Source organism: Anolis carolinensis, unplaced genomic scaffold (genome assembly GCF_035594765.1).
Source record: "Anolis carolinensis isolate JA03-04 unplaced genomic scaffold, rAnoCar3.1.pri scaffold_12, whole genome shotgun sequence".
NCBI lineage: Eukaryota > Metazoa > Chordata > Lepidosauria > Squamata > Dactyloidae > Anolis > Anolis carolinensis.
The window spans coordinates 1,521,948-1,540,000 of NW_026943823.1; the positions used below are offsets into that span (position 1 = coordinate 1,521,948).

The following is an 18,053-nucleotide window of genomic DNA, read 5'->3' on the forward strand; positions in this document are numbered from 1 at the left end:
CCTGGATATGGATATTTCCGTATCGCCACTTCCACACCCAGCAGATTTTGAAATCTGGATGCAAAAGAGGCCTTTGGGCATCACTCGCTGCTGCCGTTGCAAAGCCAGAGGCTGTGACCCATCAAGGCAATGCAAGCGGATGTGTGTTTTGTGGCACATCAAGGCACTGACACACATTTCCTGCATCAGAGATCACAAAGGCAGCCAGTTGCCCTCCAGGGATGGGGGAAGGCGGCCATCGCACACACACACAACGCACACACACACACAACGCACACCCGACTCCAAGCCACATCTCCTCTTCCCAGGGAGAGGCATCGCTTGGGTTATTCAAAGCACCAAATGGAACGAGGAAAGCTTTTAAGGCCGGTTCTTTTTTATGTATCATCTCCTTGCAAGACACTGACGTAGGAAAGAGATAATGGACTATTTGCAGACTAATTACAGTAAAGGATCGGAGGCAGATATTACATTTGCATATCAAAAACTTTTTAATTTGAAAATGCATTCAGAAGATTTAAGTGACTATTTGCAACAGATAAGATTTCTAGTAGATCAACTGAGATCTAGCGGAGAACCTATGACTGAGAGAATGTGCATAGGATTAACTGCATGTGGGATCCATCCATCTTACAAAAGTATTATTACAATTTTACTTTTGTAAGATGTAATTTGTTGCACGTGTGCTTTTGCAGGAATGTAAGCGAAATGCCGGGATGTGTTCGGAAATTTGAACCAAAATATATATTTTATGTGCCATCACTCCAAGCGGCCCGATGACACCATATTATGATTATTACTATCGTCAATAACAACACTAGGTAACACAAATTATAATAATAACCTCAAAATTACAATAATAATATTTATATTATTATATCTATCTATCTATATATTATGATAATAACATCACAACCACAACAATAATATATTAAATATTATTTATATTATATATATATATGATAATAACAAACTCACAATTACAACAATATATTAAATATTATTTATATTATTATATCTCTATATATGATAATAACCTCACAATTAAAACAGCAATAATAATATATTAAATATTACTTACATTATTATATCTATATATGATGATGATGATAATAACCTCACAATTACAACAATAATACTATATTAAACATTATTTGTGTTATTATATCTATATATAATGATGATAATAACCTCACAATTACAATAATAATATATTATATTTATGTTATTATATCTATATATATGATAATGATGATAATAATAACCTCACAATTACAACAATATATTAATTATATATATATATATATATATATATATATATATATATATATATATATATGGTGATAATAACCTCACAATTAAAACAATAATAATATATTAAATATTACTTACATTATTATATCTATATATGACGATGATGATAACCTCACAATCACAACAAAAATATATTACATATTATTTATATTATTATATCTCTATATATGATGATAATAACCTCACAATTACAACAATAATAATATATTAAATATTATTTATATTATTATATCCCTATATATGATGATAATAACCTCACAATTACAATAATAATATTTTAAATATTACATTATTATATCTATATGATGATGATGATAACCTCACAATCACAACAAAAATATATTAAATATTATTGATATGATTATATCTATATATGATGATGATAATAACCTTGCAATTACAACAATACATTAAATATTATTTATATTAATATACCCATATATGATGATGATGATAACCTCACAATTACAACAATAATATATTAAATAATAATAAAATAATAATAAAACTTTATTTATACCCCGCCACCATCTCCCCATGGGGACTCGGGGCGGCTAAATATTATTTATATTATTATATCTCTATATATGATTATAAAAACCTCACAATTAAAACAACAATAATAAAATATTAAATATGTTTATGTTATTATATCTATATATGATGATGATTATAATAACCTCATAATTACAACAATATATTAAGTATTATTTATGTTATTATCTATATATATAAAAGAGTGATGGCATCACGGCGACCCACAAAACAACAAAACTATAAGCCCCCCAACCTCGAAATTTGACAACACAACCCATCATCCACGCCTCTAGGTTGATACAACAAAAAGAAAAGAAAAATAAAGTCCTAATTAGAGGGAGAGAAATAATTGTTTTTATCCAATTGCTGCCAGTTAGAAGGCTAAGCTCTGCCACTTGGTCTCCTAGCAACCCACTCAGCCCAGTGTTAATAAAGGAATATAAAATAAAATAAATACAAATAATACAATAAAAATAATAAAAAACACTTTAAAAATTAATACAATCAAATACTATAACAAAATAACTAAAAACAATACAACAAAATAATAAAATATAATAAATAAAAAAGATAAGTTCCAATAAAATTAATTAAAAAAATATAAATAACGTCAAATAAAAATTCCACAACTTTTAACCAATACCACCACCACTTTGCCACAGCAACGCGTGGCCGGGCACAGCTAGTATCTATATATATGATGATAATAATAACTTCACAATTACAACAATAATACATTAAATATTATGTATATTATTATATCTATATATGATGATGATGATGATGATAATAACCTAATGCATACACATTAAAGAACGAATGTGCCCCTTTTTGTAAGGTCATGACTATTTTCTTAGGGGATTTAGGAATGACTTCAGTGTATATACCCCGTGAGAAGATAATAATCCCATTTTTGATCCTCCCTGGATGCTCCGGGCATAGCGTGGCCCAACGTTGCTGCCTCCCAAGTGGATCACCAAAGGCCAAGAGGCCGCTGCAGCGTGTGCCCGGATGCCAGCCAAGAGGCAGGTGTGCTGTCCGTGCCAAAAAGAAGATCAAGGGCTCCACACAGGCCGCCATGCCGCGCATCGAAGCATCAAAGCTCACGCGGGAGGACGCACAGCACAGGAGGCGCCTCTCTCTGCCGGGCATCTCCCGGATCAAACATTTCGGCACACGAACCACCGTCACCACACTTTTGCCCGTCACAACAGCAGGGAATCACTGAGTTGCGGTGAGATTTTTAGGCAGTATAGCCATGCTCCAGAAGCATGCTCTCCTGACGTTTCACTTGCATCTCTGACAACTGGCATAACTGCTCACCTACACAAATACACAACAACTACACACCTGCACAACTACACAATAACTACACGACTGCACTATACAACAACTACACAACTGCATACATGCACAACTACACAATAACTACACAACTGCACTACACAACAACTACACACCTACACAACTACACAATAACTACACGACTGCACACCTACACAATAACTACACAACTGCACTACACAACAACTACACACCTACACAACTACACAATAACTACACAACTGCACTACACAACAACTACACACCAGCAGAACTACACAATAACTACACACCTGCACAATTACACAATAACTACACGACTGCACACCTACACAATAACTACACAATTGCACTACACAATAATGACACGACTGCATACCTACACAACTACACAATAATTACACAACTGCACTACACAACAACTACACGACTGCATACATGCACAACTACACAATAACTACACAACTGCACTACACAACAACTACACGACTGCATACATGCACAAACTACACAACAACTACACAACTGCATACATGCACAACTACACAATAACTACACAAATGCACTACACAACAACTACACCTGCACAACTACACACCTGCACTACACAACTACACAACCACACACCTACACAACTAAACTACACAACACACAACTGTACATCTACACAATAACTACACAACTACTATAGAACTGCACACCTGCACACCTGCACAATAACTACACAACAACTACACAACTGCACACCGACACACCTGCACAAATGCACAATAACTACACAACTGCACACTGACACACCTGCACAACTATATGATATATATATTTTTGGTCGGTTGCTTGAGTCCCAGTTAACTGAGATTCTACTGTCTATTTTCTGGACAAAGAGACAAATTCTAAATCTCTGCGATCCGACATCCGCTGGGTCTTGGATGACAGGCTCTAATAAAGATCTCTGGAGTGACAGCTGATTGTGACTTATTGCCAAGACACATTAACAGCTCTTTAACGAGTTGCGGATTTCCTGGACGGAAACCCAGAGGGTTGAGCATCATCAAGAGGAGGAGACGCAACGCACATCAGTGTCTGGGAGGGAAGCGCACGGTCCGTTGCCGTCATTTTTCAGAGTTTCCTGGAATTGAATTTGGAATATTTTGGAAGACGTCCACCTTTCACACTTTGCCAAAATTAGGAAGTCCTTGCCGACGCCCTTTTCCTCGGGTCGGGGAAGGGCAACTTTCGGCGTCTCCGGCTGAGCTGCAGTGAGTTTGCAAAAGGAACCTAAACCTTTGCGACAGAAAACAGCATCCAAGTGCAGCAGATTTTGGTAACCAAACACTTCCAAAACTGAGCTCACGCTTTTCAGGGAGCACGAGACACCCATGGCTCTCCTTCCAAAGACATTGCAGGTTATGGCGAGCACCATGAACATGTCCAAGAGCCCTGCCCGTGTCCCCCACTAACACCATCCTGCCCCCCACCCAAGTGAAGGCCTTCATGTGTGGACAATTTCACCCTAGATGCTCTGTCTCTCCCCCAGAATGGACATCCCAGGGTGGCTTAATTTGCATGACCCCGCCCACTCCCACTCCCTTAACCTTTTCCTACGGCACACAGCAAACAGAGGAATTCATCCGCAATTGAACAAAAAATTTGGCGAGAATTGACCATGATTTTCAAGAGTTGTATTTGATCTACATCCAGAGAGAACAGTGAACCCAACCGACGATGCATCTGGACCACACTTGCCATGGATGATGGGACTTGCAGTACCTTCACTGATACTGTGATTCCCACCGACAATGGGCTGGGACCAAACTTGGCACAGACAAACCCCATGACCCACTAAGCATACTGCAGGGGTTTGGGAGAATGGACCTTGATTTTGGGAGTTGTAGTTCACCTGCATCCAAAAAGCACTGAACCCAGTTGATGTCAGATATGGGCCAAACTTGCCACGGATGATGGGACTTGCAGTATCTTCACTGATACTGTGATTCCTACCGACAATGGACTGGGACGAAACTTGGCACAGACAAACGCCATGACCAACTGAATGTACTGCAGGGGTTACGGAGAATGGACCTTGATTCTGGGATTTATAGTTCACCCTTATCCAGAGAGCCCTGAAGCCTGCCGATGACGGATCTGGACCAAACTCGGCACACAGACCCAACATGGCCAACTGTAAATACTGGCAGAGTTTGGAGGTGATTGCCTTGGGAATCTGGGAGTTGTAGTTCAGCTGCATCCAGAGAGCCTTGGACCCAGCCAACGACGGATCTGGACCAAACTTATGTCAGGGGATGATGGGGTGCAGAGTGGATTCCAAAAATTCATCATCCCGGTCTCACCTCCTTCTCCAGACTGTCTTCCCATGTGGATAAACAGCACTGGTCAAACACACTCCAGCAGACGAGGGTTCGGTTGAAAATCCAACGGCAATAAATCTTTATTTACATAACTATATACAAGTAGAACAAATCAGTCCTTTCTCCATGAGTGCTCACGCTGAAGCAACTCACACACACACTGAAGACACTCCTCTGCATTCCACAGACCAAGAAGAAAGTCCAGGTCAAAACAAACTTGACCCCATTGGTCCTGTGATACGTCAATCATAGCAGGCTCTCATTAACTCCATAACTACTGGAATGCCTTGCCGAAAACTAACACATAAGGCATTTCTAATAACCCAGATTGATTTAACATTTCACAATACCCAATACCCTGACAACTTAAGTGATATAAACTAACACTCCAAAACAAACAATGCCTCTTTCTAACAAGCCGGCCTGTGCTGGAAGGCTATGCGTTGAAAAGGCGGCTGTAAAATACCTGAGCTTGCTATTGAACGCTCACCCGTCACATTAAAGCGCTGAGACGTGTAGTTTCTCCCCTTGAATGCACGGCTAATGCGATCAAGCGAAGGCCTCTGAGGATGTGACAAGTCCCCTACTCGGCATCCCAACGGAGAAGGAGCTCCGCTTGATGGAAGCCCCCCCGAGCCATAATAACAGGCACCTTGGAAGGAGAGAGAAGGCCAGGCGAGACCCAGGTTGGGCTCCCCAGGATTCGGCCTCAGTTGTCAACTCTATTCTACTCTGGCTTCCGTCCTAAATACACTGAACGGGGCAGACAGCACAATGGAAACAGCATGGAGAAGAACAACGTGCATCTGAAAGACTCACTGCACTAGAAGGACGTTAGATAGTCATGAGCCAGGAATAATAATAATAATAATAATAATAATAATAATAATAATAATAATAATAATAATTTATTTCTTCACCCCCCCTGGATGTTATTCCACAGAGGATGCCTCCAGGCAACAACAGCCAGGCTACCCCTACACAGATACCCTCACTGATTGACTTTGCAGCTGCAAGGCAACTGAATGTGATTTAAGCTTGCTAACTGCAACATTCACGCTTGTTTCAGACAAGGGTTCTTGTTAACAGCTTGTTTATTTTAACTTTTTTTTTTACCGCGGGTTGTATGTTGTATGTTGTATGTATGTCTATGTGTTAAATGTTTTGATACGGCCGATGGGCTAATCAATAAAACGTGATTTGATTTGATTTTGCAACATTCACACTTGTTTCGGACAAGGGTTCTTACACCCGCCCTGGATGTTATTCCGCAGAGGATGCCTCCATGCAACAACAGCCAGGCTACTTCTATGCAGATACCCTCACTGACTGACTTTGCAGCTGCAAGGCAACTCAATGTGATTTAAGCTTGCTAATTGCAACATTCACACTTGTTTCAGACAAGGGTTCTTACTCCCACCCTGGACGTTATTCCGCAGAGGATGCCTCCAGGCAACAACAGCCAGGCTACAACTGAGACTCTGGGTATGCCCAATGCAAATCTGTAGCATTCGATTTGCAAGGACTTCACAAAGCATGCAAGAGTCGGGACTTTAAGCCCGTTATGAGGAGACCGAACAGCAATGGAAGCTTGGCAAAAGCTCCTCTGAGCCTTCCTTGCAAGAGGAAAACCCAACGGGATGAATGAAACCCAAACCTGACGCTTGCAGCCTGGGTTGGGGCCAAGGCGCAGTTTCTGTGCAACTTCCTGTCTCCGGAAACGGGCTCCTTCCGGCGCCTGCACCTTCCGAACCACAGAAAAGCACATGGCGGTTGCTTGGCAAGTTTGTGCAAACTTTTTCCTTGTCAACAATCTTAAAATAAGGCCGTGCTTGCAACTCAGACACGGCATTTCCGTGCATTTTTCTCTCCCAAAACCACAGCCTCCCCCCAGCGCATCGTCTGCCACTGCCGATTAATATTCCCGTGTCCCAGCAACCTACTTTGAGCGGCAACAAGGCCACAGTCGTCGGCAAGGCCTGTCAACCTTTCCGCTCCCAGAAATGCTCCAGTTCTTTTGGAAAGCGGAGGAATTAGCAGAAGGTGCATCAAACTGACTTAAGACCCCCCAAAGAGGCTGCAATTTGTGTTGTTCAAGGATTTCATGGCCAGAATAACTGGATTGTTGTGCATTTTTCAGGCTGTCTGGCCATGTCCCAGAAGCATTCTTTCCTGATGTTTCGCCTGCATCTGTGACTAATGGCATCTTCAGAGGTGCAAAGTCAATCAGCGAGGGCATCTGCATAGAGATAGTGAACCAAGTGGAGTGTATATATTCCTGTGGAATGATGTCCAGGGTGGGAGAAAGAATCCTTGCCTGCTTGAAACAAGTGTTGATGTTGCAATTTAGCAAGCTTGAATAGCACCGAGTAGCCATGAAGTTTGCAAAGTCAATCAGCAAGGGTATCTGCATGGAAGTAGCAAGTGGAGTGTGTATATATCTATCTATCTGTGGAATGATGTCCAGGGTGGGAGAAAGGAAGAACACTTGTCTGTTTGAAAAAAGTGTTGATGTTGCAATTTAGCAAGCTTGAATAGCACCGAGTAGCCATGAAGTTTGCAAAGTCAATCAGCAAGGGTATCTGCATAGAGATAGTGAACCAAGTGGAGTGTATATATTCCTGTGGAATGATGTCCATGGTGGGAGAAAGAATCCTTGCCTATTTGAAACAAGTGTTAATGTTGCAATTTAGCAAGCTTGAATAGCACCGAGTAGCCATGAAGTTTGCAAAGTCAATCAGCGAGGGTATCTGCATAGAGACAGTGAACCAAGTGGAGTGTATATATCGCTGTGGAATGTTGTCCCGAGTGGGAGAAAGAATCCTTGCCTATTTGAAACAAGTGTTCAAGTTGCAATTTAGCAAGCTTGAATAGCATTGAGTAGCCATGAAGTTTGCAAAGTCAATCAGCGAGGGTATCTGCGTAGAGGTAGCCTGGCCGTTGTTGCCTGGAGGTACCCTCTGCTTGGGAGGTGTTCACTGGCCCTTGATTATACACTCCACTTGCTCCACTACCTCTATGTAGAGACCCTCACTGATTGACTTTGCAAACTTCATGCCTACTCAATGATATTCAAGCTTGCTAAATGGCAACATTAACACTTATTTCAAACAGACAAGGGTTCTCTCTCCCACCCTGGACATCATTCCACAGATAGATAGATAGATAGATAGATAGATAGATAGATAGATAGATAGATACCGTAGATACACACTCCATTTGCAACCTCTTTGCAGATACCCTCACTGATTGACTTTGCAAACTTCATGGCTATTCAATGCTATTGTTGTGTTTTATATTCCTATTGTTTTTATTCAGGCTTGGCCCCCGTGTAAGTTGCCCTGAGTCCCCTTTGGGGAGATTAGGCGGGTATAAAAATAAAGAAGTTGTTGTTTTGTTGCTGCTGTTGTTGTTGTTGTTATTATTATTATTATTATTATTATTATTATTATTATTATTATTATTATTATTATTCAAGCTTGCTAAATTGCAACACAATTGCTTCACCCTGGACATTATTCCACAGATATATACAGTAGAACCTCACTAATCCAAGCCTCGGTAATCCAAGCCTCTGGATAATCCAAGCCATTTTTGTAGTCAATGTTTCCAATATATCGTGATATTTTGGTGCTAAATTCGTAAATACAGTAATTACAACAGAACATTACTGCGTATTGAACTACCTTTTCTGTCAAATTTGTTGTATAACATGATGTTTTGGTGCTTAATTTGTAAAATCATAACCTAATTTGATGTTTAATAGGCTTTTCCTTGATCAGTCCTTATAATCCAAGATATTCGCTTATCCAAGCTTCTGCCGGCCCGTTATACTTGGATAAGTGAGACTCTACTGTAGTTGTGAAGGATATCTCAGTCTTGATTTCCTTGCATTTCTTTCCATCCTTGTTTCCTCTTCAGCTTCACAATTTTGGGTTGCTGTGAGTTTTCCGGGCTGTATGACCATGTTCCAGAAGCATTCTCAGCGTTTAGCTTGGATTAGTGAGACTCTACTGTGTATATATATATATATATATATATATATATGGACTCCACTTGCTTGACTTACATCAGTTCCTATGAAGATGCTATTAGTCACAGATGCAGGCAAAATGTCAGGAGAGAATGCTGCTGGGACATGGCCCGACATCCTGGAAAAGTCACAGCAACCCAGGCTGTGATTTATCTGCTAAACACTTGGATCCAACAACACGGACTATGTATTCGGGACAACTCAAAGGATTCCTTTGTCAGCCCTGTTTAGTTACTCGGTCCGGGTGCCAAAACATGGAATTTTCTTCCAAAAAGGGAAAGGAGTGCGAGAGGGACTCACTCGCTCACTCGCTCGCTCGCTCACTCACCCACACACAGGATGTTGAAGCAGAAGCCGTGGCCGACGGATTTGTTCACCAGCTGGTCCGGCAAGCTGTCGAACCCGACGTGGCCGGAAAGGGGAACGGTGCGGCATCCTTCACCCTGGAAAGGGGTTGGAAATAAAATTAAAATTGCCCTCCAAGGAACAAAACAGCAGGTCTATTCTGGGCGCTGCAGGGAAACTCTCCTTGGCAAAGGAAGCGGCTGAAAAACGACAGCACAGCTCACTTTTGGAGACTTTTCGGCATCGCCATCTAAATCCATCACCCCAGGTGGAAACTCCTAACCAACACATGAAGTGATAATACACAAGGCTGTAGGTAGAGCCAAGAAGGTTCAAAGGAGATGGTCATCTGTCGGGAGGGTTTTAATTGTGCCTTTCCTGCATGAAGGCAGAAGGGGGTTGGACTAGATGCCCTTTGGGGGTCTCTTCCAGCTCAATAATAATAATAATAATAATAATAATAATAATAATAACAACTCAGCCGCTCTCAGGACCTCAAGATTGAACTTCAAAGACTCTGGCAGAAACCAGTGCAGGTGGTCCCGGTGGTGATGGGCACACTGGGTGCCGTGCCAAAAGATCTCAGCCGGCATTTGGAAACAATAGACATTGACAAAATTACGATCTGCCAACTGCAAAAGGCCACCCTGCTGGGATCTGCACGCATCATCCGAAAATACATCACACAGTCCTAGACACTTGGGAAGTGTTCGACTTGTGATTTTGTGATATGAAATCCAGCATATCTATCTTGTTTGCTGTGTCATACAACGTCGTTGTGTCAACAATAATAATAATAATAATAATAATAATAATGATAATAATGATAATAATAGATTATTATTATTACAGTAGAGTCTCACTTATCCAAGCCTCGCTTATCCAAGCCTCTGGATAATCCAAGCCATTTTTGTAGTCAATGTTTTCAATATATCGTGATATTTTGGTGCTAAATTCGTAAATACAGTAATTACTACATGGCATTACTGCGTATTGAACTACTTTTTCTGCCAAATTTGTTGTATAACATGATGTTTTGGTGCTTAATTTGTAAAATCATCACCTAATTTGATGTTTAATAGGCTTTTCCTTAATCCCTCCTTATTATCCAAGTTATTCACTTATCCAAGCTTCTGCCGGCCCGTTTAGCTTGGATAAGTGAGACTCTACTGTATTATTATTATTATTATTATTATTATTATTATTATTATTATTATCATCATCATCATCATCACTGGTGGTCCCGGTGGTGATGGGCACACTGGGTGCCATGCCAAAAGATCTCAGACGGCATTTGGAAACAATAGACATTGACAAAATCACGATCTGCCAACTGCAAAAGGCCACCCGACTGGGATCTGCACACATCATCCGAAAATACATCACACAGTCCTAGACACTTGGGAAGTGTTCAACTTGTGATTTTGTGATATGAAATCCAGCATATCTATCTTGTTTGCTGTGTAATAATAATAATAATAATAATAATAATAATAATAATAATAATAATAGGAAGAGACCCCTTGGGCCATTTCGTCCAACCCCACCAAAAGCACAAGCAAACCACCCCTGACAGATGGCCACCCAGCCTCAATGATAATAATAATAATAATAATAATAATAATAATAATAATAATAATAATAATAATAGGAAGAGACCCCTTGGGCCATTTCGTCCAACCCCACCAAAAGCACAAGCAAACCACCCCTGACAGATGGCCACCCAGCCTCAATGTTAATAATAATAATAATAATAATAATAATAATAATAATAATAATAATAGGAAGAGACCCCTTGGGCCATTTCATCCAACCCCACCAAAAGCACAAGCAAACCACCCCTGACAGATGGCCACCCAGCCTCAATGTTAATAATAATAATAATAATAATAATAATAATAATAATAGGAAGAGACCCCTTGGGCCATTTCATCCAACCCCACCAAAAGCACAAGCAAACCACCCCTGACAGATGGCCACCCAGCCTCAATGATAATAATAATAATAATAATAATAATATAAAACTTTATTTATACCCCGCCACCATCTCCCCACTTCCACTGGGCAGAGGCCCAGACAACATAGGGACAAAATATAAGCAACATAATACAAATCACAATATAAAAAAGATAAAACAGTAATACAATATATCAATTAAAACAACAATACAAGGATAAAAAATTGCATTTAACACTATCTTTAACACTATCACCAAATTGGAAGAGACACCCCAAAGGGCATCTAGTCCAAAAAAACCCCCTTCTGCCTTCATGCAGGAAAAGCACAATCAAAACCCTCCCGACAGATGGCCATCCAGCCTGTTTCAAAGCCTCCATAGAAGGAGCCTCCACTACACTCCGCAGCAGAGAGTTCCACTGTTCAGTAAGCACAGGCAGGATGGCCATCTATCGGGAGTGTTTTGATTGTGTTTTCTTGCACGGTAGATATATTTGTTCAGCACCTTGGTGTCTATATGGAACAAATAATAATAATAATTATTATTATTATTATTACTATTATTATTATTTTATTTTATTTTTGTACCCTGCCACCATCTCCCCAGAGGGACTCGGGGCGGTTTACAGATATAAAACCAGCATATAGTAATATCAAATACAAAAACACACAAATAAATTTAAAAGGCATTAAAAATCACAATCATTATAAAAATGACGCTTTGAAAACATTGTTACCAAATAAGAAGAGCTTTGGTTAAATTGTTCATATTGTATTCATTTTAAATACATTTGTCTCCATTTAGCAAAAAGTTGATACAACGCTACCTTTGCTTGAGGGAGGGAATTTTAAAAAATATTTAAATATTTTAATATCATCTGCAAAGCTATGTTTGCTCCACTTCCTTCTCTATCGTCAACACCTTCACCAAGTTTGTGTCACTTTATAAATGCCAAAAAACTGTGCAATTTATTTGGCTGGATGGCCATCTGTCAGGGGTGCTTTAAATGTAATTCTCCTGCTTCTTGGCGGAATGGGGTTGGACTGCATGGCCCATGAGGTCTCTTCCAACTCTATGATTCTATGACTCTATGGTAGAGGAATGCAATGGAAGAAGTTTTGCAACTTGCAAAACTTTGGAAAGCGGATGACTTTCCAAGGCATTGCAACTTGCAAAACTTTGGCCTGACGTACACAAAATAAACAACAGAAGAGTGAAAGAAAAGAACGTAACTTTGGTTATTTTGGGTTCTTGCAAACATGGACCGAAAACTGCAATTGAGAGGGAAGAATATCAATACAAACACATTGCAAGTACAACATATTCTCCCAAAAATCCGCCCAAAGACATCAAACTGCATTAGTTCCACAGTGTAGATCAGGGGTCTCCAAACTAAGGCCCGGGGGCCACATGCAGCCCATCGAAGCCATTTATCCGGCCCCCACAGCACAAGGGCAGAAGGGGGCTGGGCTAAATGACCCAAGCGGTCTCCTCTTCTCTATTATTATTATTATTATTATTATTATTTTTAACATTGAGGCTGGGTGGCCATCTGTCAGGGGTGCTTTGCTTGTGCTTTTGGTCCACAGAGGCAGAAGGGGGTTGGACTCAATGGCCCAAAGGGTCTCTTCCAACCCTCTTTATTATTATTATTATTATTATTATTATTATTATTATTATTATTGACACAACAACATTGTATGACACAGCAAACAAGATAAATATGCTGGATTTTGTATCACAAAATCATAAGTCGAACACTTCCCAAGTGTCTAGGACTGTGTGATGTATTTTTGGATGATGCGTATTATTATTATTATTATTATTATTATTATTATTATTATTATTATTATTATTATTATTATTATTATAAGTATTTTTGGATGATGCGCGCAGATCCCAGTCGGGTGGCCTTTTGCAGTGGGCAGATCGTAATTTTGTCAATGTCTATTGTTTCCAAACGCCGGCTGAGATCTTTTGGCACGGCACCCAATGTGCCCATCACCACCGGGACCACCTGTACTGGTTGTTATTATTATTGTTAATTATTATTATTATTATTATTGCTTGGTGGCCAACTATAGTCCGGCCCTCCAATAGTCCAAAGGATTGTGAACTGGCCCCCTGTTTACAAAGTTTGGGGAGCCCTGGTGTAGATGCACATTAGAGGAAAATGAGCGCTCCTGCATTGGAAGCGTTGTGATGAACCCTCTTAAAGGGGGAAAATTGCAGACGCCTGGCATTGGAAGTGAATGGAAACAATCCTGCTTCCGTCCCTGGCGAAGGGGCGCATGGCGAGCCTCTCTGGCCGGGAAATACATCCAATTACGGGAGGCCAATTATAGACGTTCCCACTGAGAAAGTTAATGCCGGGCTGGGTTTTCGATCTCCGGAGCAGACACAACCAAGGCTTTGCCCTTGGAACAAAACCTTCCAGAAAAAGATAGATACGATATAGACAGACAGACAGATATATAATGTGTTGTCGAAGGCTTTCATGGCCGGGATCACAGGGTTGTTGTATGTCTTTTGGGCTGTGTGGCCATGTTCCAGAAGCATTCTCTCCTGACGTTTCGCCCACATCTATGGCAGGCATCCCTGCCATATGTGGGCGAAATGGATGCCTGCCATAGATGTGGGCGAAACGTCAGGAGAGAATGCTTCTGGAACATGGCCACACAGCCCGAAAGACATACAACAACCCAGACAGATATATAGATAGGTAGGTAGGAAGGTAGATAAGATGGATAGACAGATAAATAAATCGTAGGGGTGTGCAACTGTGCATAGTTTAAATTGTTTTTAAATGTGATGCTTGTTGTTTTAATTGTTGATTTTATGATGTTATGTGACTTGTATTGGGCTTGTTCCCATGCGAGCCGCTCCGAGTCCCCATTGGGAAGATGGAGGTGGCATACAAAAATAAAGTTATTATTATTGTTATAGGGTTGTTGCATGTCTTTTGGGCTGTGTGGCCATGTTACAGAAGTATTCTCTCCTGATGTTTCACCCACATCTATGGCAGGCATCCTCAGAGGTTGTGAGGTATGGATGCCTGAGGATGCCTGCCATAGATGTGGGCGAAATGTCAGGAGAGAATACTTCTAGAACATGGCCATACAGCCCGGAAAACATACAACAACCCTGTGATCCCGGCCATGAAAGCCTTCGACAACATATTATTGTTATTATTATTGTGGTTGTTGTTGTTTCCTGCTTTGTACTAAAAGGGAAACACTCTTTGCATAACGGTGGAATATATACCGTATATACTCGTGTATAAGCTGACCCTAATATAAGCCGAGGCACCTAATTTACCACAAAAAACTGGGGAAACTTCCTGACTCGAGTATAAGCCAAGGGTGGAAAATGCAGCAGCTATGAGTCAATTTCAAAATAAAAATATTGCAAATCCATAAAAGGTTCAATCCTTGCTGCCTAGAGAAGCAGCTGTGGATCGGGGCGGGAGGCAAACTAGGTTGGATAATCCAGAACGTTGGATAAGCGAAGGTTGGATAAGTGAGATTCTACTGTATTTTGCACCTTATGAAAGGCATAAGGCTTTGGATTGCTTCCTGTTTTCTCACAAGACAAGACAAAGAATGCGTTTGGGAGCACAATGCCTTGATGCATGATTTCTCTACATCTAGCAGCGAAACGCAGGCCGCATCATGCCTTTCCCACAACTCCAAGAACAATCCACACCATCTGGATTCACACTTTCTGACAGCTCTGAGCGCGCTCGCTTTGAAGCCGAGAACGACAAGGCCACATTCGCACATCCCCGGATCACATTCCTCCGTGAAGACCGACATTGCACGATGGGCCGTTTTGGGTTTTCCAGACTATATGGCCATGTTCCAGCAGCATCTCTTAAGCAGGATTCTACCATGACCAAAACAACAACATGCGCAGACGTAGACCTGCCTTATCCTCTTAGGCCCCTTCTACACTGCCATATAATCCAGATTATCAAAGCAGATAATCCACATGAACGGGCTGATATGAGTCTACACTGCCATATAATCCAGTTCAAAGCAGAAAATGTGGATTTTCTATGGCACTGTGGAGGATTTTGGAAGTGATGGGGCCTTACTCAAAAGCAGCGGTTGAACTGCATGGCCCCAGCTTGCTCCTCCTCCTCCTCCTATTATTATTATTATTATTATTATTATTATTATTATTATGACACAGCAAACAAGACAGACATGCTGGATTTCATATCACAAAATCACAAGTCGAACACTTCCCAAGTGTCTAGGACTGTGTGATGTATTATTATTATTATTATTATTATTATTATGACACCGCAAACAAGATAGATATGCTGGATTTCGTATCACAAAATCACAAGTCGAACACTTCCCAAGTGTCTAGGACTGTGTGATGTATATTTATATTATTATTATTATTATTATTATTATTATTATTATTATTATTTTATTGTATGACACAGCAAACAAGACAGACATGCTGGATTTCATATCACAAAATCACAAGTCGAACACTTCCCAAGTGTCTAGGACTGTGTGATGTATTATTATTGTTGTTGTTGTTGTTGTTGTTATGACACAGCAAATAAGATAGATATGCTGGATTTCGTCTCACAAAATCACAAGTCGAACACTTCCCAAGTGTCTAGGACTGTGTGATGTATTATTATTATTGTTGTTGTTGTTGTTATGACACAGCAAACAAGATAGATATGCTGGATTTCATATCACAAAATCACAAGTCGAACACTTCCCAAGTGTCTAGGACTGTGTGATGTATTATTGTTGTTGTTGTTGTTATGACACAGCAAACAAGATAGATATGCTGGATTTCGTATCACAAAATCACAAGTCGAACACTTCCCAAGTGTCTAGGACTGTGTGATGTATTATTGTTGTTGTTGTTGTTATGACACAGCAAACAAGATAGACATGCTGGATTTCGTATCACAAAATCACAAGTCGAACACTTCCCAAGTGTCTAGGACTGTGTGATGTATTTTCAGATGATGCGTGCAGATTATTATTATTATTATTATTATTATTATTATTATTATTATTATTAACTGTGCCCAGCCACGTGTTGCTGTGGCTTATGGGAATCCTTTGTTGGCCAGGTAGAATAGCAGTGAATAGCCTTGCAGTCTCAAAGCCTGGCTGTTTACTTCTTATGGGAATCCTTGTTTGGTGAGCTGGAATACCCTTCTGACCGGCAGCCAGGGGGAAAAACGGCTCTTCCTCATCCTCTAATTTGGACTTTATTTTTCTAGGTTTTTTTTTTGTTTGAAAGACATAGATTGGATGACTGTGTCTTTTGTGGCCAGATTTGGTGTGATTTGGTTCAGTGGTTTTGTTGTTTACTCAGTCCTACAAACATACATTACATTTTTATATATATAGATTATGATGATTGTGTATTTATATGTATATTTTTAATAGTGATTTTTATTGTAATATATAAGTAATGTATACAGTGAAAGCGAGGAAAACATTGGTGAAAGATTAGAGAGATTAAAGTACAAGATGAAAACCAAGGATTGAATAGGTAATAGAGATAGTTCAACAAAATAATAATAATAATAATAATAATAATAATAATAATAATAATAATAAAAACAGAAAAAAGTGTTTATATTTTTATCAATGTTTAATGTATTTAATTTTAATTGATTGAATTGTCTGTAATATTTTTATATTATGTTTTATTGCAAGCCGCCCTGAGTCCCCTATGGGTGAGAAGGGTGGCATATAAGTATTGTAATAAATAAATATTATTTTATTATTATTATTATTATTGCAAAGATAAGATGGTCATCTGTTGGGGGTGCTCTTGTGCTTTTCCTGCATGGCAGAAACAGGGAATAGTTGCAGAACTTTTAAAATTAACTCCTGTTTATTTCAGCATGAGCTTTCATGTCTATATAGACCCACTTCTTCAGATGCAGTGCAGGATGATATTCAAGCCTCAGGTTACAAGGCACATTAATGCAAGATTTCATAGAATCCAGGATACAAAAGGATACAAAAAGATGCAAGTATTTATACCCTGATCCTATTAAAGCCTATTAAATATGCCTCGTAACGTGAGCCTTGAATATCAACTCTGCACTGCATCTGAAGAAGTGGGTCTCTATGGCCACGAAAGCTCATACTGAAATAAACACAAGTTAATCTTAAAAGTT

At 39.8% G+C, this 18,053-nt stretch overlaps 1 protein-coding gene across 7 annotated transcripts in view; it reads right to left on the reverse strand.

Annotated features, from left to right (window-relative positions):
- Nucleotides 1-18,053, reverse strand: part of septin6 (septin 6) — a 57,180-nt gene that overhangs the window by 33,992 nt on the left and 5,135 nt on the right. For all 7 annotated transcript variants that reach the window (XM_062963982.1, XM_062963980.1, XM_062963978.1 and 4 more), the window contains exon 2: nucleotides 9,905-10,019. In XM_062963982.1, the coding sequence (XP_062820052.1) occupies nucleotides 9,905-10,019 (115 nt within the window). The remainder of the gene's footprint in view (nucleotides 1-9,904; nucleotides 10,020-18,053) is intronic.